At 44.9% G+C, this 23,894-nt stretch overlaps 1 protein-coding gene across 2 annotated transcripts in view; it reads right to left on the reverse strand.

The window, feature by feature from the left end:
• Positions 1–23,894, reverse strand: part of LOC115108087 (E3 ubiquitin-protein ligase RNF220-like) — a 48,731-nt gene that overhangs the window by 3,361 nt on the left and 21,476 nt on the right. Inside the window, exons 3-13 of one of the 2 annotated variants that reach the window (XM_029632041.2) lie at positions 11,440–11,566; positions 10,682–10,724; positions 9,036–9,128; positions 8,896–8,938; positions 7,046–7,089; positions 4,550–4,637; positions 3,636–3,738; positions 3,255–3,341; positions 3,070–3,107; positions 1,959–2,049; positions 1,349–1,457 (exon numbers count right to left, since the gene is read on the reverse strand). In XM_029632041.2, coding sequence (XP_029487901.1) covers positions 1,349–1,457; positions 1,959–2,049; positions 3,070–3,107; positions 3,255–3,341; positions 3,636–3,738; positions 4,550–4,637; positions 7,046–7,089; positions 8,896–8,938; positions 9,036–9,128; positions 10,682–10,724; positions 11,440–11,566 — 866 coding nt within the window. Of the gene's footprint in view, positions 1–1,348; positions 1,458–1,958; positions 2,050–3,069; positions 3,108–3,254; positions 3,342–3,635; positions 3,739–4,549; positions 4,638–7,045; positions 7,090–8,895; positions 8,939–9,035; positions 9,129–10,681; positions 10,725–11,439; positions 11,570–23,894 lie in introns of both variants that reach the window. The other variant, XM_029632040.2, reaches the window with a different exon arrangement.

The following is a 23,894-nucleotide window of genomic DNA, read 5'->3' on the forward strand; positions in this document are numbered from 1 at the left end:
CAAAACAGCTCGAGCTCAGTGAGGTTGGATGGAGAGCATTTGTGAACAGCAGTTTTCAGTTCTTTCCACAGATTCTCGATTGGATTCAGGTCTGGACTTTAACTTGGCCATTCTAACACCTGGATATGTTTATTTTTGAACCATTCCATTGTAGATTTTGCTTTATGTTTTGGATCATTGTCTTGTTGGAAGACAAATCTCCGTCCCAGTCTCAGGTCTTTTGCAGACTCCATCAGGTTTTCTTCCAGAATGGTCCTGTATTTGGCTCCATCCATCTTCCCATCAATTTTAACCATCTTCCCTGTCCCTGCTGAAGAAAAGCAGGCCCAAACCATGATGCTGCCACCACCATGTTTGACAGTGGGGATGGTATGTTCAGGGTGATGAGCTGTGTTGCTTTTACGCCAAACATAACGTTTTGCATTGTTGCCAAAAAGTTCAATTTTGGTTTCATCTGACCATAGCACCTTCTTCCACATGTTTGGTGTGTCTCCCAGGTGGCTTGTGGCAAACTTTAAACGACACTTTTTATGGATATCTTTAAGAAATGGCTTTCTTCTTGCCACTCTTCCATAAAGGCCAGATTTGTGCAATATACGACTGATTGTTGTCCTATGGACAGATCATGGGCCTCTTGGCTGCATCTCTGATCAGTCTTCTCCTTGTATGAGCTGAAAGTTTAGAGGGACGGCCAGGTCTTGGAAGATTTGCAGTGGTCTGATACTCCTTCCATTTCAATATTATCACTTGCACAGTGCTCCTTGGGATGTTTAAAGCTTGGGAAATCTGTTTGTATCCAAATCCGGCTTTAAACTTCTTCACAACAGTATCTCGGACCTGCCTGGTGTGTTCCTTGTTCTTCATGATGCTCTTTGCGCTTTTAACGGACCTCTGAGACTATCACAGTGCAGGTGCATTTATACGGAGACTTGATTACACACAGGTGGATTGTATTTATCATCATTAGTCATTTAGGTCAACATTGGATCATTCAGAGATCCTCACTGAACTTCTGGAGAGAGTTTGCTGCACTGAAAGTAAAGGGGCTGAATAATTTTGCACGCCCAATTTTTCAGTTTTTGATTTGTTAAAAAAGTTTGAAATATCCAATAAATGTCGTTCCACTTCATGATTGTGTCCCACTTGTTGTTGATTCTTCACAAAAAAATACAGTTTTATATCTTTATGTTTGAAGCCTGAAATGTGGCAAAAGGTCGCAAAGTTCAAGGGGGCCGAATACATTCGCAAGGCACTGTAAATTGTTCATTGTCAAGATAAACAATGATAATGAGTAACAAGGAGTTGGCATGACAGCACAAACAGGCTGGGATTCAGGCCATAGACTCACCATACAGATGAGACATTTGTATCTGTCTCCTCTGGACATCTGCTTCTCTAGGTCTCGTATCCGGGTTTTTAGTGCATCGAGCGTCGTGAGTGCCGAATCCTCAGAGACCCTGAACACACACACGCGCACGCACGCACACACACACACACACATACACACATATACACACACACACACACACACACACACACACACACACACACACACACACACACACACACACAGTGAGAGAGAGGAAGGGAGTGAGGGGGACAGGAGAAGAAGAGGCCAGAGTCATTTATAAATCGAAGACGGATGAAATGATTAGCTGGTATACATGTACATAGAGCATGAATTTTAGGAGCAGTCACATTGCCAGCATTCACTGCCTCATTTATCATGGGAAGAGAAAACAGTGCTGAGAGAGGTGGAGGGCAAGTACCACACACACAGGCACACTCACATTCATACACACTCAGTCACCACCAATCTTTCTCTATGAGTTGAGCTTGATTTATAGATGAGCTTAGGGAAAAGACAGAGTTTAGGTTGGGATTTTTGGGACGGTTTACAGCACCACGTAGTTAATGGTAATGTGGAACATTTTCACAATTTAATTTTCAGAACTTACATCTCTATGTCACAGTTTTTACAGGTCCTGTGTACGGAGGTAATGCTGTTGTCCAGTTTGTTGCGTTCCCCGTTGCTGGTGGATGGACATCCTGTAGCAAAAGAGGACTATCGCTAGTCATTACAGTTTTTCTCAATCACGTACAAGCATATTTTTTGGAACAACGCTGTTGATATTCAAAACAGAGTCCACAAAGACACAGAACTCTGTGGCCTTTTGCAAAACAGTAAATGCGTTTTCTAAATGTGGTTGCCTTCTCAAAACAGAAACACATTGATCAAAACGAAATTCTACCATCAACATTGCAAGCGCATTCATCAAAAGAACACGACTGCCTGCTAAAAAAAATATTACCGCATCCATAGTTACTTTAACTCTCGAGTCCAAGCAGAGGAAACAGAAAGCTAGTCTGTGTTTTAGAAACCCCAGTAGATCAACACATTTCCTGGGCAGTCAGCAAATCCTCATAGACAGAAGTAAAACTATCCAAAAGTGCATGATTATGGGCAATTACTCTCTTTTTATATGCAGGAATCGACCCGGTTGCTTCCTGGTTGCTAAAATTCTAATAGTTCGCCTAATTTCTGGTTATGTGACAAAACAAGCAGTCATTGTATAGAGTATAATCGTCCCATCTAAACCAAGAAATATTGTATTTTTAGCTATTTGAAAGTCAAAAAACGTGAACTAAAGAACGGGACGCATAGAAATAGCGAACATTGAACATACCTACCGCTTCTTAGACTTACTTTCAATGACAATGAGAGGTCTATAACTCTCGCTTCTATGTGAATTTGGTCGGGCCGCCCCAAAAACGTACACATTGTAGCTCTAACGGCGAATTTTGCCTTCACTGCTGACATTTGTATTTAATGGTTTGCAAAAGGTGGTCTAAGATATGCAAGTCGGGGAACCAAGGCAAGAAAATGATCAAAAGTTGTGTAAATATATTTGAGCATTTGATCATTGCTGTTCTGCTTTAGATACATTTCAACACAGATCCAAATATTGCTTGTACACTACTGAGAAAAAGTGTATTATCCAACTAATGAAGTACTACACATGAGCTCATTCGAAACACCACATGTACTGCTACCATAGCTGTTCTCACCCTCATTTGTCCATTTTGAACGGTCCAGAGTTCCAACACTGAGAAACAAAAGTAGGATCGTATTTAGAACTAACAAGACAGTTAATGCAGATAATAATAATAACAACACAAAAAACGAGGCATTGTTGTGTGGCGATGGGAACATAGAAACAGGCCATGGAAGTACCGCCCGTGGCGGTGCGTACTTTAAAACAGCCCCCCTCGGTGCTTTCCTCTCCTCCACCTCCCCGGGCTCCCGTTGTGAACAGGGGATGATGTCTGCCTCTGTATATCTGGATCACCAGGCTAAGGAAACATAAACATGCAGTGGGAACAACAGAAATATACAATGGTCGAATGGATGTTCCGACTGAGGGGAATATGAAGTCTTTATGTGGCGTCCTGCATTTCTCACCGTAGGTTCATTTCTTCTTCCTATGGCTGACCGTTCTGCTGCATTCAACAAAGGCACATTTGTTCCCTTGTTGAATTGTTTGTTCTGTGTGCAACAATGTTAACCTCTTCAATGCTGCCACACTCTCGTCGATGGTGTGGGATTTCGGGGGATTGGTCAATTAGAAGGATACTGTGCTCTTCCGTAGTCCACGGTGTCGTCTCCATCAACGTCCAGGTCAGCATCACTGTCACCACGGCCCTCATTAGATGTGCTGCTGCTCACAAATACCGACCCTGAGGAGAGCCTCATTATTATCTCCATCCCAAATGGCACTCTATTCCCTATATGGCGCACTACTTTTGCACTGTAAAGGGAACCGGGTGCCATTTGGGACATACCCTCTCTGGCATCCTCACTTTCACCTAGCACATTCTCACACGGTAGACAGTGTCATGTTGACTATTGAGTGCTAAGAGCAGATGTTCAGGGCCAATGAGAGGTGAGACGTTTTTTGCCCGTCTAAGGCCATTGAAAGGTGACACTTGAAAACCCCATTTTCAGTAGTAAATTATGAAAACTTCAAAATGGGTGGAGTGTTTCATAACATTTCTCCATGTCACCTACAGTATCTCCCCTTTTCTGCAACAAGGGTCAAAGAATTCCGGGAACGTTCCCAAAATTCCATGGCTTTCCAGACATCCTGGTTGGAAGAGTCCTGGAATTAGGAGGGGAATATGATTTCTGGAATACCTGGAAATGTTGGAACCCTATCTGCAACCCATATGCTCAGGGTAGAGCTCTCGTAGATAAGGGAGCGCAAATTCAGCCTTATAGATACGGCAGCATAATCTGGACGGAAAGGTCCAGTGTCTTTCTCACCGCCACCCAGTCACATGATCCACCCCACTGCACCAGACCCAAGACCCAGTCACATGATCCACCCCACTGCACCAGACCCAAGACCCAGTCACATGATCCACCCCACTGCACCAGACCCAAGACCCAGTCACATGATCCACCCCACTGCACCAGACCCAAGAACCAGTCACATGATCCACCCCACTGCACCAGACCCAAGACCCAGTCAGAGGGTCACCCAGTTACCTTTAAACCCCCCCAGCATGGAGGTCATCTGTAACCTCCTCCGCTCCCTCCACTGCTCCCCATCTCCTCCCAGGTCCACCAAAATGTCCTGGAAAGACACACACACACACGGGACATATATGCATTGATGAAGCCACGCAGCCAGACACATACAGTGCCTTGCGAAAGTATTCGGCCCCCTTGAACTTTGCGACCTTTTGCCACATTTCAGGCTTCAAACATAAAGATATAAAACTGTATTTTTTTGTGAAGAATCAACAACAAGTGGGACACAATCATGAAGTGGAACGACATTTATTGGATATTTCAAACTTTTTTAACAAATTAAAAACTGAAAAATTGGGCGTGCAAAATTATTCAGCACCCTTAAGTTAATACTTTGTAGCGCCACCTTTTGCTGCGATTACAGCTGTAAGTCGCTTGGGGTATGTCCTAGGGGTAACCTAAGGTACAGCAGAAACATGGCCACGCTGAGCCTAATGGGCAGTAAACAATATCAGGGGTTTAAGCACAGATGGGCACCACACTCTTTTAACCTGTTTCAGGACCAATTCACCTGCCCTATCCGCCATCAATCTTTCTAAGACATCCAGTACGGTATACGATATGACGGCTGCCAAGGAATAGCTTGGCTTGCTGTCGCGTAGGTTAGCATTTTTATCATGAATCTTGTTCTGGAGGCAGCTCTGCAGTGGTCACTAGCTGGCACAGTCACAAAGTCATAAAATCGGATTTAAAACCTGTCACAGATCCCCCCCGGAACATTCATTACGCACACCTGGCCCCTATTCCCACTGATTGTATTTGTATACAAACTCAGCAAAAGAAGAAACGTCCTCTCACAGTCAACTGCGTTTATTTTCAGCAAACGTAACATGTGTAAATATTTGTACGAACATAACAAGATTCAACAACTGAGACATAAACTGAACAAGTTTCACAGACATGTGACTAACAGAAATGGAATAATGTGTCCATGAACAAATGGGGTGTCAAAATCAAAAGTAACAGTCAGTATCTGGTGTGGCCACCAGCTGCATTAAGTACTGCAGTGCATCTCCTCATGGACTGCACCAGATTTGCCAGTTCTTGCTGTGAGATGGTACCCCACTCTTCCACCAAGACACCTGCCAGTTCCCGGACATTTCTGGGGGGAATGGCACTAGCCCTCACCCTCCAATCCAACAGGCCCCAGATGTGCTCAATGGGATTGAGATCCGGGCTCTTCGCTGGCCATGGCAGAACACTGACATTCCTGTCTTGCAGGAAATCACTCACAGAAGAAGCAGTATGGCTGATGGCATTGTCATGCTGGAGGGTCATGTCAGGATGAGCCTGCAGGAAGGGTACCACGAGGGAGGAGGATGTCTTCCCTGTAACGCACAGCATTGAGATTGCCTGCAATGACAACAAGCTCAGTCCGATGATGCTGGACACACCACCCCAGACCATGATGGACCCTCCCCCTCCAAATTGATCCTGCTCCAGAGTACAGGCCTCGGTGTAACGCTCATTCATTCGACGATAAACGCGAATCCGACAATCACCCCTGGTGAGACAAAACCGTGACTCATCAGTGAACAGCACCTTTTCCCAGTCCTGTCTGGTCCAATCGCTGGATTTGTGCCGATAGGCGACATTGTTGCCGGTGATGTCTGGTGATGACCTGCCTTACAACAGGCCTACAAGCCCTCAATCCAGCCTCTCTCAGCCTATTGCAGTCTGAGCACTGATGGAGGGATTGTTCGTTCCTGGTGTAACTCGGGCATTTGTTGTTGCCATCCTATACCTGTCCCGCTGATGTGATGTTCAGATGTACCGATCCTGTGCAGGTCTTGTTACACGTGGTTTTCCACTGTGAGGATGATCAGCTGTCCGTCCTGTCTCCCTGTAGCACTGTCTTAGGCATCCTGAAAAGGACGTTTCTTTTTTTGATGAGTTTATGTGCCCTTTGGTTTCCATTGGGCTATCGATTATTGTTACAATGTCCGTTGGTACGTGTGAGTACCTGTGCTGTGTGTTTTGGGCTTTGGTGCCCTTGTGAAATGTGCAGATGATTACGGTCTCATCCCGTGTGTTAATCCATGTGCGCGTGTGTTATTTGTTCAAGGTACACCTCACTCTTTTGTTTGGGTTTCAACCCTGTCTTTTTGTTACGTGTTTGCCTGGTATTCGTCCCCGTGCTTTGGCACGCCGTAATTTTGGGTATAATTTTTTTTAAATATTACGCATTCCTGCGCCTGTCTCCCGAATCATTCATGCCAACCTTACAAAACCAAACCCTAACCTTAACCACACTGCTAACCCTAATGGCTAACCCTAACAAAAGGCACAAAAAAAACATGAATTTTTACAATATAGCTAATTTTGACTTTGCAGCTGGCCTATCTAAGGGGAAATTGCTCAGTTTTGCATCCAGGACAACACTCACGACAATATATTTCTACTTGCTACTGTCGCCTACAATACAATGCCAGTTACTATTTAAGAATATACCTGAACTTCGTCAGCTTTCCTCCTCTTCAGCTTGCCGATCCTGACTGAAAGAGCACCCACACAGACAGACATGCAGAAAGGGTTAACTAGAATATGTCCGTAGAGCTAAATATTAGAAATTGGGTGCACAACTCCTTATTTGGAGTGAATGAGCAACACATGGTACAGTAAACACCCAAATGAAGGAGGTAAAGTAGAGAGGTATTGCTTCTGCTTTCTAACAATGGGGGTAAACATGAAAGATGCTCCTAATAATAAATATAGACTGGAATACAGACAAATACATGCACAAGCATGCAACACACAGTCTTGTATAACTAACCTTGTGGGGACACACAATGCAGTCCCATTCAAAATCCCATTTTCCCTATCCCCTAATCCTAAACCTAATCCTAATTCTAACCCTAACACTAATTCTAACCTTAACTCTAAACCCCTAGAAATAGAATTTGACATAGTGGGGACTAACAAAATGTCCAGAGTTGGTCAACATTTTTGTTTGTTTACTATTCTTGTGGGGACTTCTGGTCCCCACAAGTATAGTTAAATACGTCCACCCACCCACCCACACACCACACACACGTCCACACGCACGCACACACACACACCCTATCCCAGCCCCACACACTCAATGATACACACAATAAGAAACATAACACAGTAGAACAACAACTGTGGACTCCCTTTTTTTTATTGTTTTCTTAACTGCAGATTGCCTATGGGGACATTAACTTTTAGTAGAGTGTAATTTCAGTAGGATGACAGTAGCCACCAGGGACAGAGAGCCACTAACCATGACCCACCCGGATAATGAGGGTTAAGGAGATGGTAATAGATGAGGGCCTTGGATGTGTCCCAAATGGCAAACTATTCCCTTTATGGTGCACTACTTTGGACCAGGGCCAATGAGGATCTGGTCAAAAGTAGCACACTATATAGGGAATAGGGTGCCATTTGGGAGCCATTTGGGGCGCAGCTCTTGTCAAACGGACAAAAAAAAGACAGGCTGATTAACTAACAGCTAGAAGAGGCCAATCTTCTCCCTAACGTCTCTTTAGAAACTCATTATACTGTACTGTATAATCTGTCATTAAAGCTAGTAGACCTCAACAAAGCCAACTGAGACCTATTCACCCTGGAGATAGAGGAAGAGGAAAGGTAGGTTTCTCTACTGGATACTGGACAAACCATGGTTTCAGAAGTAACTACTTATACACGTGTACTGCACAGCGAAGATATGGCGAACAATCAGCAGACTACAAGCTACAATGTGGAAATAATTTGCTCTTGTCTAAAAAATGTTATGTGTTTATGGTTGAAAAACCGAAAGTCTGTTTCCCAAAATGTCTAATTTTTTTTTATTTTTTTAAATAGTCTGTGAGTCTAGTCTGTGAGAATAGTTCTCAATATAATTATTAGGATATAAAGTCGGCCATATTGTGGCTCGTGCCTCTTACCAGTTTGTGTGCTGTCTGGGGTTAGGGGAGTTTCGTTGTGGAGATTAAATGGGGTGGGTTTGGCGTAGCACCTGCACCAGCGGAGGTAATCGACTGTTAACATATCATGAGGTGAAAGGTCAAGGGGTTAACAGATCCTCTGCTCATGTTGGTGCTAGGTCAAAAAGTTACAGTTCTCTCAGTGACAGTTGTAGGGACAGTCAGACTGGTTGCTCAGTTGCCCCCAGTTCAATGCCTCTTCTAACAATCTCCATAAATATATCCTACCCGATGATTGGCCTTTTGAGTATAATGAGTACAATACCCCGTTGCCAAAGCAGTAACCCAACTACCCCACCCATCTGAACCAACAACAGCTCTTCTTTGAAATCCTAATTATTTCTGACCACATACCATTCAGTCTTGTATGTCTGTTGGTCCTCACACGAAGAAACGTCTGTGGAATAAGAAGAGAAGATAAATCTACTCACAAAAGAACTGTCAAGTGTGTGTGTGTGTGTGTGTGTGTGTGTAGGGAAGCGGGAAGCACCTACCTGGTATCTGTCTGAGTGGGGGTCTTCAGGTTGGCAGGGGGGAGAGGCGGGAGATCCCCCCTCACGTTTAATGTGCAGAGATAGTGAGAGGGACTGCGGACAAAGCGCAGAGTCAAAGAAAGGTGTGTGTGTGTGTGTATGTGCATGTCAGTTCACGTTTTTTGCACATTTTGTTATATTACAGCCTTATTCTAAAATAGACTACATCATTTTTTCCCCTCATCAATCTACACACAATACCGCATAATGCCAAAGCGAAAACAGGTTTTTAGACTTTTTTGCAAATGTATAACATGTTTTTTAACTGAAATACTGAAATACGTATTCAAACCCTTTGCTATGAGACTTCGAAATTGAGCTCATGTACATCCTTGATTGGAGTCCACCTGTGGTAAATTCAATTGATTGGACATGATTTGGAAAGGCACACACCTGCCTATGTAAGGTTCCACAGTTGACAGTGCATGTCAGAGCAAAAATCAACCCAGGAATTGTCTGTAGAGCTCCAACACAGGATTGTTTCGAGGCACAGATCTGGGGAAGGGTACCAAAACAATTCTGCAGCAATGAAGATCCCCAAGAACACAGTAGCCTCCATCATTCTTAAATGGAAGACGTTTGGAACCACCAAGACATCCTAGAGCTGGCTGCCTGGCCAAACTGAGCAATCAGGGGAGAAGGGCCTTGGTGAGGGAGGAGACCAAGAACCAGATGGTCACTCTGACAGAGCTCCAGATTTCTTCTGTGGAGATGGGAGAAACTTCCAGAAGGACAACCATCTCTGCAGAACTCCGCCAATCAGGCCGTTATGGTAGAGTGACCACATGGAAGGCACTCCTCAGTAAAAGGCACATAACAGCCCACTTGGAGTTTGCCAAAAGGCACCCAGACCATGAGAAACAAGATTCTCTGGTCTGATGAAACCAAGATTGAACTCTTTGGCCTGAATGCCAAACGTCACGTCTGGAGGAAACCTGGCACCAACTCCACGGTGAAGCATGGTGGTGGCAGCATCATGCTGTGGGGATATTTTTCAGCATCAGGGACTGGGAGGATCAAGGGATAGATGAACGGAGAAAAGTACAGTGAGATCCTTGATGAAAACCTGCTCCACAGCGCTCAGGACCTCAGACTGGGGGCGAAGGTTCACCTTACCAACAGGAAAATGACCCAAAGCACACAGCCAAGACAACGCAGGAGTGGCTTCGGGACAAGTCTCTGAATGTCCTTAAGTGGCACAGCCAGAACCCGCACTTGAACCCAATCTATCATCTCTGGAGAGACCTGAAAATAGCTGTGCAGCGACGCTCCCCATCAACCTGACAGAGCTTGAGAGGATCTGCAGAGAAGAATGGGAGAAACTCCCCAAATACAGCTTGTAGCGTCATACCCAAGAAGACTTGAGGACTTGAGGCTGTAATCGCTGCCAACGATACTTCAACAAACTACTGAGTAAAGTGTCTGAATACTTTTGTAAATGTGATTTTAAAAAAATGAAACCTGTTTTTCCTTTGTCGAAATTGATATCGGTATTATGTGTAGATATATGAGAGAAAAAAACAACCATTTAATCCATTTTAGAATAAGACTGTAACGTAACAAAATGTGCAAGAAGTCAAGGGGTGACCATAAGTGCATGTATTTACCTTTGAAGCCCCTAATGGATTGTCCCTCTGCACTGAATTAATACTGTCAAAAGGAAGATAGAAAGAACATTTAAAGGGTTCCCAGACAGGAAACAAATGCTACAGTATTGAACATTGACACTGTTTATGGTTGCTTATTTTCCATGCCAGTGGTACCGATAGCCTATCTAATGTCCAAGGTTCACATACATGCGCACACAACACACAACACACAACACACGCACACACACCTAGTACCCAAGGGCCATGTTTAATTTGAAGCCATTATTGTCCTCAGCACGGTTGTTAAGCAGATTTGGCAAGTAATGTCTTTATTGGACAAATCATTCTTGTGGCCTAAGCAAGTGTGTGTGTGTGTGTGTGTGTGTGTGTGTGTGCGTGCGTGTGTGTGTGCGCATGTTAGCTGATTATGGGCATTGAGAGCAGGCATTATAGAGGCATTATATTGGCCTAGCTGTAGGAAGTGTCGCCTGGGGCAGGAGGGCCGTTATGAAATATGCTGAGAAAAATGAGGCACCTTGTAAACATTACACGCCAGTGACAAAGGAGACAGGAAATATGATGGAGGGGCCCTCCAGCTATCTGTAAATATTAATAATCACAACCACATCTGGAAGCACTAAACGAGAGAGAGAGAGAGAGAGAGAGAGAGAGAGAGAATAAAGAATAAAGAATAAAAGAAAGACACCGAGAAAGAAAGACGGGAGGTGAAAGGAAAGAAATCGAGTACACGTATGTGCAGTCTTCTGTATGCCTACCTGATTTGTAACTGTGTCAGTCTGCCCATCTCCTGCTCCATGTGCTCCTGTAGCTCACCTGGTCGTAACACAGCATGGCACACAGGACACACTGGGGCCTGGGAGTCATACAGGATGTTCCCCTTACCTACTGACACAGAGAGGGGAAGAAAGGCGGAGGGAGGAGGCAAGAGTACGTCATTCGAATATTCGGTGTCAAATCACATTCAGGTTTAACACACACACGTGCTCGAAAACACTAGTGCTCACACACACACACACACACACACACACACACACACACACACACACACCGCCCCCACACACACTCACCCCACCCTGTCAGTGAGCCTACATCATAGGCTGTCAATGGGAACATTAGCCCGGCCCACCCGGCCCATTGGGTTTCACTGATGGTATATGGCCATAAGCAGCCAGCTGGGAAGGGAGTTATACTATATCAACATTTTACCAGGTAAATGAGGTGTTTTACTCCTGAGAGCCATTAATCACATGTAGAAAGGTATGGCCATCTCTCTGCATCGTATTTCCCTCTACACCTCAACACAACCAGACTGGAGAAGGCCATAACATAGCCATTACAGAGGGAATATACAGCACGGTCAATAGCAATGGCATGAATCAAAACAAAGGCCTCATACAGTAGGCCGACTTATCACCATTCCACATTTACATAATTCAGCAGACGTTCTTATCCAGAGCAAATTACAGTGGTGAGGGTTAAACATTTTCATACTGGTCCCCCATGGGAATTGAACTCACAAACCCTGGCAATGCAAGTGCCATGCTCCACCAAGTGAGCCACACAGATGTTCAACCTGAGAGCCTGTTAGGGGCCTGCAGCTTGTATAGTCACCTATCTGCTTCCCTCAGGAACCTATTACACAACACATCAGCGACACTCATAAGGACAAAATACATGACATGTGGCATGCTGGGAGCAGGTTGGCGTCCCCTCTGACATCAGCTGAGCTACGAGTGCCTAATGAGGACCCAAATAGAGAAAAAAATGGTTGCTGAATAAAACATGGCCGCAAATAGCAACAAAAAAACGCTCAGTGTCCTTGGGAAAAGTGACAGGTCATTCTGTGTTCCTCGCGCCTTTTTTGCATCCCTCGCGGAAGCCTAAATGAGTTTTCCCGACACGCATCGAGCGTTGCCGTGCTTTCAGCGCTCCCCGGCCCGGAACACGCAGGCATTAGTAAACAATGAAATCTCGGAGCTGAAATTGAATTTATAACCACATTACCTGGTGAGATAAGCGTCTCTGAATGGCGCCATGATAAGAGGAATGGGATTTGATTTTCAGGTGGTTTATTGTCCCCGTTTTTGTAGACTCTCCCTCCCCATCCTCCCTCCACCATATCCTGTCGACTATTGTCTGCACCAGGCAACCTCCATGTTAGGGATGGTTTCCCAGCCCTGATTGAAGCTATATCTGTCCTAAAAAGCACTTTAATGACCAAGACTTAATTATGGTGTGTGTGTGTGTGTGTGTGTACCTGCATGCGTGCACATTCGTGGCATCAACATCACAACCACCCTGTACACATGCTTCCTCCCCCTCCTTTCCCACATCTCTCCCTCCCATAGCTGCGGGAAGTAGCTAAAACAAATATATAGTCCTGTATTACTGGACCGATATAGTCATCTGTAGCGCTGGCAAAAATGTAATTGTGCACCATCATAGGTGAAAAAAATCTTAGAACCCCCAACCCCAAACATCTTCCTGCGGCTACTCCCCCTCCCATTACCCCTTTCCCCTCCCAGAAAAATGTGTCAGCATCAGTCAGCCTCATTGCTGAGCCTGGGAGGGGGGGTCTGAGACACATAACAAGGGGGCAGTAAACTAGCCTATGTGGCTAGCTAGCTATCTCTCCATTTAACAGGAGCTGATGGATTCCCTCTCTGTCTGGAAAGCTGTCCCCCCCCCCCAGGCTGCCAAAGATGTGTTGCACTCTCATTTGTTCTGCTCTTTGTGCAGCGGTGGTCCCATCCCTCACTAGAGAGGCTGGTGGTTAAAGGCCAGTGGTTAGGCTACACTGTCTCTGTTTCTGAGGACAAACACATACATGGTGGCATCATGGTTAGGCTACCTCCTAGGTTACATCCTGAAGCCTTTGACTCTACAATGATATCCATGCAGTTGTAGAGGTACTGTACCGCTAACTTGCGGTACGTTGTGGCCTGTCAGAGGAAATGGTTTGTTGCAACAACAAAAAACAGAGAATGTCAGAAGGAACAACAGTTCACAACAAGTCACTTCCTAACACTTTAATATAATATAATGCCATTTAGCAGACGCATTTTTTTTATTTTTTACGTACGGATGGTACCGGGAATCGAAACCGCTATCCTAGCGTTGCGAGTTTCATGCTCTCCCGGCTCCTATGGTAACATCTTTTGTATCTATAGTAGTAATCTCATTTTCAAATCTCAAAATCAATCAAGATTCAGGAAATAGTCTTTCTGTTATGGTTTGTTGTTGTCAGGAGGAAATCATATGGACGACAGAGCAGTATGACTGCATGTCAGCACAAAATAAATACAATCTATATCTTATCTTCCAAGGCCTTTCACAGGAGTCACCTGTGAGAGGAATGTTCTATAGAAATACTGTCTTGAGTTTTTGTCTAATTCCCTCACAATTAAATTACAATAAATAGGAACCCTCATATGGTCCGTGAAGTACAATGTATTTCAATACACTAATGCTCTATTTGAGGGAAATCATATTTGATGTCAAACAGAACTGTTGTTATTGCAGGTTATAGGATCCTGGAAACACAGGAAGTGCTTAAAGTCATAGGCGTGCTGTATGTATAGGACATCAATTCTATCCCGTATAGCCACACACACACACACACACACACACACACATATCCCTAAAAAGACCATAGTCACCCTGTGGGCTGTGGTAATCGCTGATGCCAGCGCCCATATGACGGGTGCCACTACCGTAGAGACACACGTAGCTGAGATGGCTGACGTGACCTTTACAGAATGCCACATGTCATCAGGGCTTGATGTCACCCTGTGACATTAGGCCAGGGCATGAACAAGGCTATTTGGACATGTTGTAAAGAACAACCCGCAGTGACAAAATCTGGAGGTGTGGTATAACTATGATTGACAGACATGGGCAATGGTCAAGATTGGATCGTTTTGAATGGCTGGGATATGGTACAGGCAAGCCTCCAGAAAGGAAAAGAAAAGAGGATGATTTGTGTGCCTGCGTCTTGCTGTATGCCAGTCTCAAGATGCCGTGCTCGTTCATCACTCAGCTCAGAAAGGAAGGCTGGAAATCAAGGCTAGCTGTATGCCTATCTGGTATGATAAAACATTGACACCGCGCCCTAACTACCATCATCAGACCCAAAAACAATTAGTTTCCCTTTCCACTTTAACGTCATAATAAGCACAGGCTCTATTATGTGTAATCAGTGGGTAGATTGCAGAGGCTTGTGGGGGCTGTAGTTGGCAAGCGTTCAGAGGAGACCTGAGTCATAAAGTAATTGGCTCCCACCACACCTGTGCCCCGCCCCTTCCTGTCTCCCACGACAACCTGCTTCCCATTAAAAACATCACATCAAAAATATTACAGGATGTTACTCAGCGCTTTTCTTCCTACCTGGAACACACTTCCTACCTACGTCCCAAATGGCACCCTATTCCCTATGTAGTGCCTATGGGTCCCTATGGATCATGGCCAAATGTAGTACACTATATAGGGAATAGGGTGCCATTTGGGACGCCGCAAGGCTCTCTGAAGTAAATGGCGGAGGGAAATGGGCTGCCGTTTGTTTTTATTGGGAAAATAATGGCCTATTGAGAGGTAGGCTATTTAACGAGTGACATAATAGGCCATGTACTGTAGCTGCTAACACATATGCTGAGAGCCATTTCCCATTTCCCGTGGTTTTCAAAAGGTTGGTAGGTTTTTTTTCATAATTTTGATTCATCCCAGAATTCCCCGGGTAAACAATAAAAAATAAAAGCAAATGTGATGTTGAGAAATACTCTTGTCTAACTGTTTTTACTGGTCAATTACCGTAATACACACATCCTCTGGTTCCCAAATGGCACACTATTCCCTATTAAGTGCAATACTTTTGACCAGAGCCCTATGGGCCATGGTTCCCAGTTTCACCTCACGCCACCCAATCCATTGTGTATAATGTCTTCGAGATACCGCACCACCACCACCATCCTTACCGCCACTCCCTCATTGCCTTTAATCAATGTCTCATTAGGACTGTAATGATTAGTCATTGACTAATAAAGGCTGTATTAACTCATTGTTGATGGGTCTTATGTCTACATTGTACATTAGAAGTACAGATGGAGGACAGCACTGTAATTCCCAGTAGGGCAGGGGTTCTCGAACTTTTTGGGGCCGGGGGAAGCCTTTTGTAATAGGAAATTCATCAGGGACCCCCCTCATTATCAGAAACCAACTTGAGTGAGATATAAATAGGACACAATAAGTTTGACTTTGGCAGTGCTTGGCCGAACGAACAGAGTCTTGAGACCTGCGAAGGAGCATTTTGTCGTTTTCAAGCTAATTTCCTGCAATTCTACACATTTTGTCACGGGGAAGAGAGTTTTTGTTGGTGCAGCTTTAATGCAAAAATCCTGCTATTGTACACAATTTGTCATGAGGCAGGGAGGGAAAAAAATGTTTTAAAGCTTGAATTATAGTGCATTTATGTTACATTTTAAATGGAATTTCAGTTGACAAATGTATAATTAGTGGAGCATAGCCGCGGGAAGTAGGGGTTCTGAGGGTGCTGCACCCTCTGAAAAATCTGAATTAAAAAAATATATTAATGACAAAAATAGCAGTCAAAAGATTGGATGCACCTACTCATTCCATGGTTCTTCTTCATTTTTTACTGTTTTCTACATTGCAGAATAATAGTGAAGAAATCAAAACTATGAAATAACCAAAAAAGTGTTGACTTCTTAGGGATAGCCCGCTTTTTTTCAATTTTCACCAAAATGAAATGACCCAAAACTAACTGCCTGTAGCTCAGGACCTGAAGCAAGGATATGCATATTTATTTATTTTTTATTTCACCTTTATTTAACCAGGTAGGCCAGTTGAGAACAAGTTCTCATTTACAACTGCTACCTGGCCAAGATAAAGCAAAGCAGTTTGATAAAAAACAACAACACAGAGTTACACATGGGATAAACAAACGTACAGTCAATAACACCAGAGTGATAGATATGCAGATGATGATGTGCAAGTAGAAATACTGGTGTGCAAAAGAGCAAAACAAGTAAATAAATAAAAATATGGGGATGAGGTAGGTAGTTGGATGGGCTATTTACAGATGCGCTGTTTACAGCTGCAGCGACAGTAAGCAGCTCAGATAACTGATGCTAAAAGTTAATGAGGGAGATATAAGTCTCCAGCTTCAGTGATTTTTACAATTGGTTCCAGTCATTGTCAGCAGAGAACTGGAAGGAAAGGTGGCCAAAAGAGGTGTTGGCTTTGGGGATAACCAGTGAGATATACCTGCTGGAGCGTGTGCTATGGGTGGGTGTTGCTATGGTGACCAGTGAGCTGAGATAAGGTGGAGCTTTACCTAGCAAAGACTTATAGATGACCTGGAGCCAGTGGGTCTGGCGGCGAATATGTAGTGAGTGCCAGCCGACAAGAGCATACAGGTCACAGTGGTGGTATACGGGGCTTTGGTGACAAAACGGATGGCACTGTGATAGACTGCATCCAATTTGCTGAGTAGAGTGTTGGAGGCTATTTTGTAAATGACAAATCGAGGATCGGTAGGATAGTCAGTTTTACAAGGATATGTTTGGCAGTGTGAGTGAAGGAGGCTTTGTTGCGAAATAGGAAGCCAATTATAAGATTTAATTTTGGATTGGAGATGCTTAATATGAGTCTGGAAGGAGAGTTTACAGTCTAGCCAGACACCTAGGGATTTGTAGTTGTCCACATATTCTAAGATGGTTGGGCGGGCGGGCGGGGTCGGGGAGCGATTTGTTGAAGAGCATGCATTTAGTTTTACTAGCATTTAAGAGCAGTTGGAGACCCCACGGAAGGAGTGTTGTATGGCATTGAAGCTCGTTTGGAGGTTTGTTAACAGTGTCCAAAGAAGGGCCAGATGTATAAATGTTCTTGTAGGTTCATGCTCTACAACATCCGCAGAGTACGACCCTGCCTCACACAGGAAGCAGCGCAGGTCCTAATCCAGGCACTTGTCATCTCCCGTCTGATTACTGCAACTCGCTGTTGGCTGGGCTCCCTGCCTGTGCCATTAAACCCCTACAACTCATCCAGAACGCCGCAGCCCGTCTGGTGTTCAACCTTCCCAAGTTCTCTCACGTCACCCCGCTCCTCCGCTCTCTCCACTGGCTTCCAGTTGAAGCTCGCATCCGCTACAAGACCATGGTGCTTGCCTACGGAGCTGTGAGGGGAACGGCACCTCAGTACCTCCAGGCTCTGATCAGGCCCTACACCCATACAAGGGCACTGCGTTCATCCACCTCTGGCCTGCTCGCCTCCCTACCACTGAGGAAGTACAGTTCCCGCGCAGCCCATTCAAAACTGTTCGCTGCTCTGGCCCCCCAATGGTGGAACAAACTCCCTCACGACGCCAGGACAGCGGAGTCAATCACCACCTTCCGGAGACACCTGAAACCCCACCTCTTTCAGGAATACCTAGGATAGGATAAAGTAATCCTTCTCACCCCCCTTAAAATATTTAGATGCACTATTGTAAAGTGGCTGTTCCACTGGATGTCTTAAGGTGAACGCACCAATTTGTAAGTCGCTCTGGATAAGAGCGTCTGCTAAATGACTTAAATGTAAATGTAAATAAAGAATGGTGTCGTCTGCGTAGAAGTAGATCAAGAATTCACCCGCAGCAAGAGCGACATCATTGATATATACAGAGAAAAGAGTCGGCCCGAGAATTAAACCCTGTGGTACCCCCACAGAGACTGCCAGAGTTCCAGACAACAAGCCCTCCGATTTGACACACTGAACTGACACCGAAGCCTTGGCCAGGTCGAAGAAGACGGCTGCACAGTACTGTCTTTTATCGATGGCGGTTATGATATCGTTTAGTACCTTGAGCGTGGCTGAGGTGCACCAGTGACCAGCTAAGAAACCAGATTGCACAGCGGAGAAGGTACGGTGGGATTTGAAATGGTCAGAGATATGTTTGTTAACTTGGCTTTTGAAGACTTTAGAAAGGCAGGCAGGATGGATATAGGTCTGTAACAGTTTGGGCCTAGAGTGTCACCCCCTTTGAAGAGGGGGATGACCGCGACAGCGTTCTAATCTTCCAATCTTTCCAATACTCTTGGTACCATTTGAAAGGAAACACTGAAGTTTGTGGAAATATGAATTGAATGTCAGAGAATATAACACACTAGATCTGGTAGAAGAAAACACAAAGAATAAAAACAACCAGTGTTTTTTTTACCACCATCTTTGAAATGCAAGAGAAAGGTCACAGTTATAGCTATCACTCTGGTTGTAATTCCGATAGTGTCCAGAAGATGGCAGCAGTGTATGTGCAACGTTTCAGATGGATAACTTGAAGTATAAGTGAACCTATTAGTGTGAAATCACCGGGTACATTTGGGCAAATCGTGAAGGAGACATTCGCATTCATATTCCATTTTTCGGCAAGAATATCGTCAAATCTGTATACTTGGACTTTAAATTCAAGGCACACTTAATAACCAGCATGGCAACCACAGCATTCTGCAGTGATATGCCATCCCATTTTGCTCGCTCGGATGCTTTCTACGGTGAGATACAATTTGTGAATGGAAGGAAATGATGAAAACAAAGGCGAACGATAAAGTATTTTATGATTCTTTCTTGGTCCTTTTTTGAGGGAAGCCTGGCTTCTCTTAGCATCCATGAATACACGAATACACAAGCTTGGTTCCCGCACGCACTGAATACATTTCATTCAATTGCTGAGAACCCTCCCACTTGCTGGCCAACAGATGCTCTCGTGGCGTTTTTATTCAAATCTAATGAAGTTTTATTTGTCACATGCGCCGAATACAACAGGTGTGGACTTTACTGTGAAACGCTTACGAGCCCTAAATCAACAGCACAGAGTTTTTTTTAAAGTAAGTGAAAAAAAAATGGTAACACAACAAAACAACAATAACAAGCACCGGAACCGAGTCAATGTGCAGGTGCGCGAGGTAGTTGAGGTAGTTGAGGTAATATGCACATGTAGGTAGGGGTTAAAGTGACGAGGCAATCAGGATGGATAATAAATAGAGTAGCAGCAGCTCGTGTGAAGAGTGTGAAAGTGTGTGAAAGTCATGTGCAGAGATAGTGAGAGGGACTGTGGACAAAGCACAAAGGACAGGGACAGAGTCAAAGAAGGGGTGTGTGTGTGTGTGTGTGTGTGTGTGTGTGTGTGTGTGTGTGTGTGTGTGTGTGTGTGTGTGTGTGTGTGTGTGTGTGTGTGTTAGAGCGTTGGAGTATTTGTGAGATAGAGTCAGTGCAAAAAAAGACTTGGCGCTAGAGTGTTGGAGTATTTGTGAGATAGAGTCAGTGCAAAAAAAGACTTGGCGCTCCGGTACCGCTTGCTGTGCGGTAGGAGAGAGAACAGTCTATGACTTGGGTGGCTGGATTATTTGACCATTTTTAGGGCCTCCCTCTCTGACATCGCCTGGTATAGAGATTCTGTATGCGCGGGAGCTCAGCCCCAGTGATGTACTGGGCCATACGCACTACCCTCTGTAGCGCCTTATGGTCGGATGCCAGGCCGTTGCCATAACAAACGGTGATGCAGCCAGTCAAGAACTATCAACAATGCGGCTGTAGAACCTTTTTGAGGATCTGAGGGCCCCTGCTAATTCTTTTCAGCCTCCTGAGGGGGAAGAGGCGTTGTCGTGTCACCGAAACAACTTGAAGCTCTAGACCCGCTCCACTACAGCCTCGTTGATGTGAATGGGGGCGCGCACGGCCTTCCTTCCTGTAGTCCACGATCAGCTCCCTTTGTCAACAGGGTTTTCTCTACATTTATCTAAAGCCAACCCTTTAAAATTGGTGTACCTTTAATTATCATTTTCTCGACAGACTCAGTAGAATATATGGAGAGAACAGTTCAGAATATTATGGATTGATGAAAGAAAGCGATGTAAACACACTCATAGGTATATTCGTCTCCTTTTCAACACCTATTGGGAGATTCACTCTGATCTTGTATATTTTTCTAGGCTTAGGAAAATGTTTATTCATTTTTTTTTTTAAACAGTATATCAGAGTAAATCTCCCAATTGACGCAGAAAAGGAGGCAAATATTGAGTTGAGCAGCTGTGCTCCATCTTTCAACTCCTAGTGGAATTCAACCTCAAATTGACTCATTGTGAACCACCTCAGCCCCACAGCCCTTCTCTGATGACCCACCGATCAATGACAAGGCCCTTTGACCACAGGTCAATCAGAACAAAGACCTCCAACCAATATTGGAAACCTCCCTTTTTTTCTCTCTGTCTCTCTTTTTCTCTCTGTGTCTCCCTCTCCTCTCCTCTCCTCTCCTCTCCTCTCCTCCATTACAGGTCACCATAGTTCCGACAGCTGTGGCCATGGCCGTGCATGTCCTCTGCCAATCATCTCTTTCTATCCGCAAATAAGAAAGAGAGTGGACTCGGCAGCCATGTCTCAACTACCAGGTTCTCCTCTTAGACCATGTTCACCCCGAAGGCAAACTCTGCCTCTAGTCTTTTCAGACTGTAATCAATCCCGCCTCTTTGAAATGCATGGCTCAATGATCTTTGATACTGATCTACAGGTCTGGAAGAAGAAGAAAAAAGGGATAGGAGAGAGTGTGAGTTGCGGTGAAGTTAAGGTTGCCCTTAGGGCTGGTCATTATACAGATAGGACTATATCTAAAACCTCAAGAACTACAAACACAATAGATTTCTCTGTCCAACACCTGTAGAGGAACAGTGCCCCTCCCCTTCAGTTTCCCATTGTGTCATATGGATGCCTCCGGCTTTGACGTTACTATAACACATTATGAAGGCTCACACATACTTGTAACAAGCGTTATGCCTGCATTACAAAGCGTTATGCCTGCATTACAAAGCTTTATGCCTGCATTACAAAGCTTTATGCCTGCATTACAAAGCTTTATGCCTGCATTACAAAGCTTTATGCCTGCATTACAAAGCTTTATGCCTGCATTACAAAGCTTTATGCCTGCATTACAAAGCTTTATGGCTGCAGGTTTGAAGTGGAGTGTTAATGACGGGATGATATAAGCCGGTTCACAAATCAAAATCAAATCCGGTCAAAGTTTATTTCGTCTGAGAGGTCACAGCTGTCACAGGCTAAGCTGTCACAGGCTAAGTGATGGTTAGGTGACATCAGCTGAACACTGGTAATCAAGTTGGAGATAACATTTACTTTTAGCGGCTGAGCATGGGCCCTACAGTGACAGTTGGATCCCGCTGTCATGATGACACTATCATCCGGCTATACATCGTGGTGGACTGCTCTAGTTCTCTTATCTGTATTGTCTGGACTCTGAGTACGCCAGTCCATCCACCTGAAAGAGAGACATTTCTCTCTTGTCAATAAAGCGTGTGTGTGTGTGTGTGTGTGTGTGTGTATGTGTGTGTGTGTGTGTGTGTGGCCTGAGTGGGTCTGAATGAGGCATTAAGGGGCTAATAGAGTAATCATAGCCCCTCGTTAAAGGTCTAATTAGATTGGCCCTTAAAATACAGATTGCTATTAGTCGACCCACTGATTAACACACACTGCTGGCCTGGGCTTTTCTTTCTCTCTCTCTCTCCCTCTCTCTGTCTCTCGCTCTCTTTTTATCATGCTCTCTCTCCCTCTCTGTCTCTCCCTCTTTCTCCCTCTCTCTGCTCGCGCACTCTTTTTTTCATGCTCGCTCCCTCTCTCCCTCTCTCCCTCTCTCCCTTTAACCGCTGTCTCTCACTCACTTTTTTTCGTGCTCGCTCCCTCTCTCCCTCTCTCCCTTTCCCTGTCTTTCACTCTTATTTCGTGCTCACTCCCTCTCTCCCTCTCTCCCTTTCCCTGTCTTTCACTCTTATTTCGTGCTCGCTCCCTCTCCCCCTCTCTCCCTTTCCCTGTCTTTCACTCTTATTTCGTGCTCGCTCCCTCTCTCCCTTTCCCTGTCTTTCACTCTCTTATTTCGTGCTCGCTCCCTCTCTCCCTCTCCCGCTCTCCCTTTCCTTCTCTCCCGTTCCCTTCTCTCCCGTTCCCCCTCTCTTGCTCTCTTTTTTTTGTTCTCCCTCTCTCCCCATCTCGCTCTCTTTTTCGTTCTCCCTCTCTCCCTCTCCCTCCCTCTGTCAACAGCCTGTCAATTAGTGCTTAATGCGGGAAAATGAAAGGCTCATTCTCCGAAGCTGATTGCATCAAGCACTTTGACCCTGAACACTCACAGTCAATGGGACTTCTAGATAGCAGGGGACCTCGAGTCACGGATGCACGAATGCATGAACGCACACAGACACACAAACACATGCAAGCACGCACACATACTGTATGTTCGCACACACGCACACCCAGACACAGAGACACACACACATACACACTCACACCTGTCCCCCATACAGCAAAGGTGTGAGAGGTTGGAAACAGGAAAACAGTACTAATAGCGACCAGCACCACATCACACATAGCCCTCAAAGTGATCCGGCTTCTGTCTCTCCACATACAGATAATATCAGATGCTGTCTCACAGTCACATACCACTGCTGCTGGGATGAGTGACATTGCAGAGAAAGCTAGCATTCCTAAAGTGCCGATCTAGGATCAGCTTGAACTGTTGGATCATAATGACCAGGATCACATGGACAGGTCCTAGATCAGCACTGTTACTCTGAGGTGCTTTGTGAATACGGGCCTTGGTGCACTGATCAACCAGTGTTTGTGTTTCCCCACACAGCCTGGCACATCAACTGTCTGTCTGTGTGTCTGTGTGTCTGTCTGTCTGTCTGTCCGACTAAAAGTCAGCTTCTGTATCTGAGAGACGGATCCTTTCATTACGGAATACATACAACCCACTGGGCACAAACGTCAAATCAATGTTTCAACGTCATTTCATTGAAATTACGTGGAAACAACGTTGATTCAACCATTGTGTGTGCCCAGTGGGAAGACACATGCCTAAACACACACAGACCCCCCCAGAGTAGCTGGTTCTCATTTAGTGTGCCAGTGTGGTTGAACAGGGCAGCGGTTGACTTATTCAGGGAAAGAGAGTCAGTCAGACAAGACACACAGACACCGACCCAGCACTATCACTGGGATAAGGGCAGCCAAATAAAGGGAGCCTTCACACCACAGTGGAGAAACACAGTGGCCGATGTTTTGTGCCAGCGTGTGTGTGTGTGTGAATGTGCATTTGCCTGTGTGTTTGTGTGCACGTACAGTTCCAGTCAAAAGGTTTGGACACACCTACTCATTCAAGGTT

Source organism: Oncorhynchus nerka, linkage group LG24 (assembly GCF_034236695.1).
Source record: "Oncorhynchus nerka isolate Pitt River linkage group LG24, Oner_Uvic_2.0, whole genome shotgun sequence".
Classification (NCBI taxonomy): Eukaryota; Metazoa; Chordata; class Actinopteri; order Salmoniformes; family Salmonidae; genus Oncorhynchus; species Oncorhynchus nerka.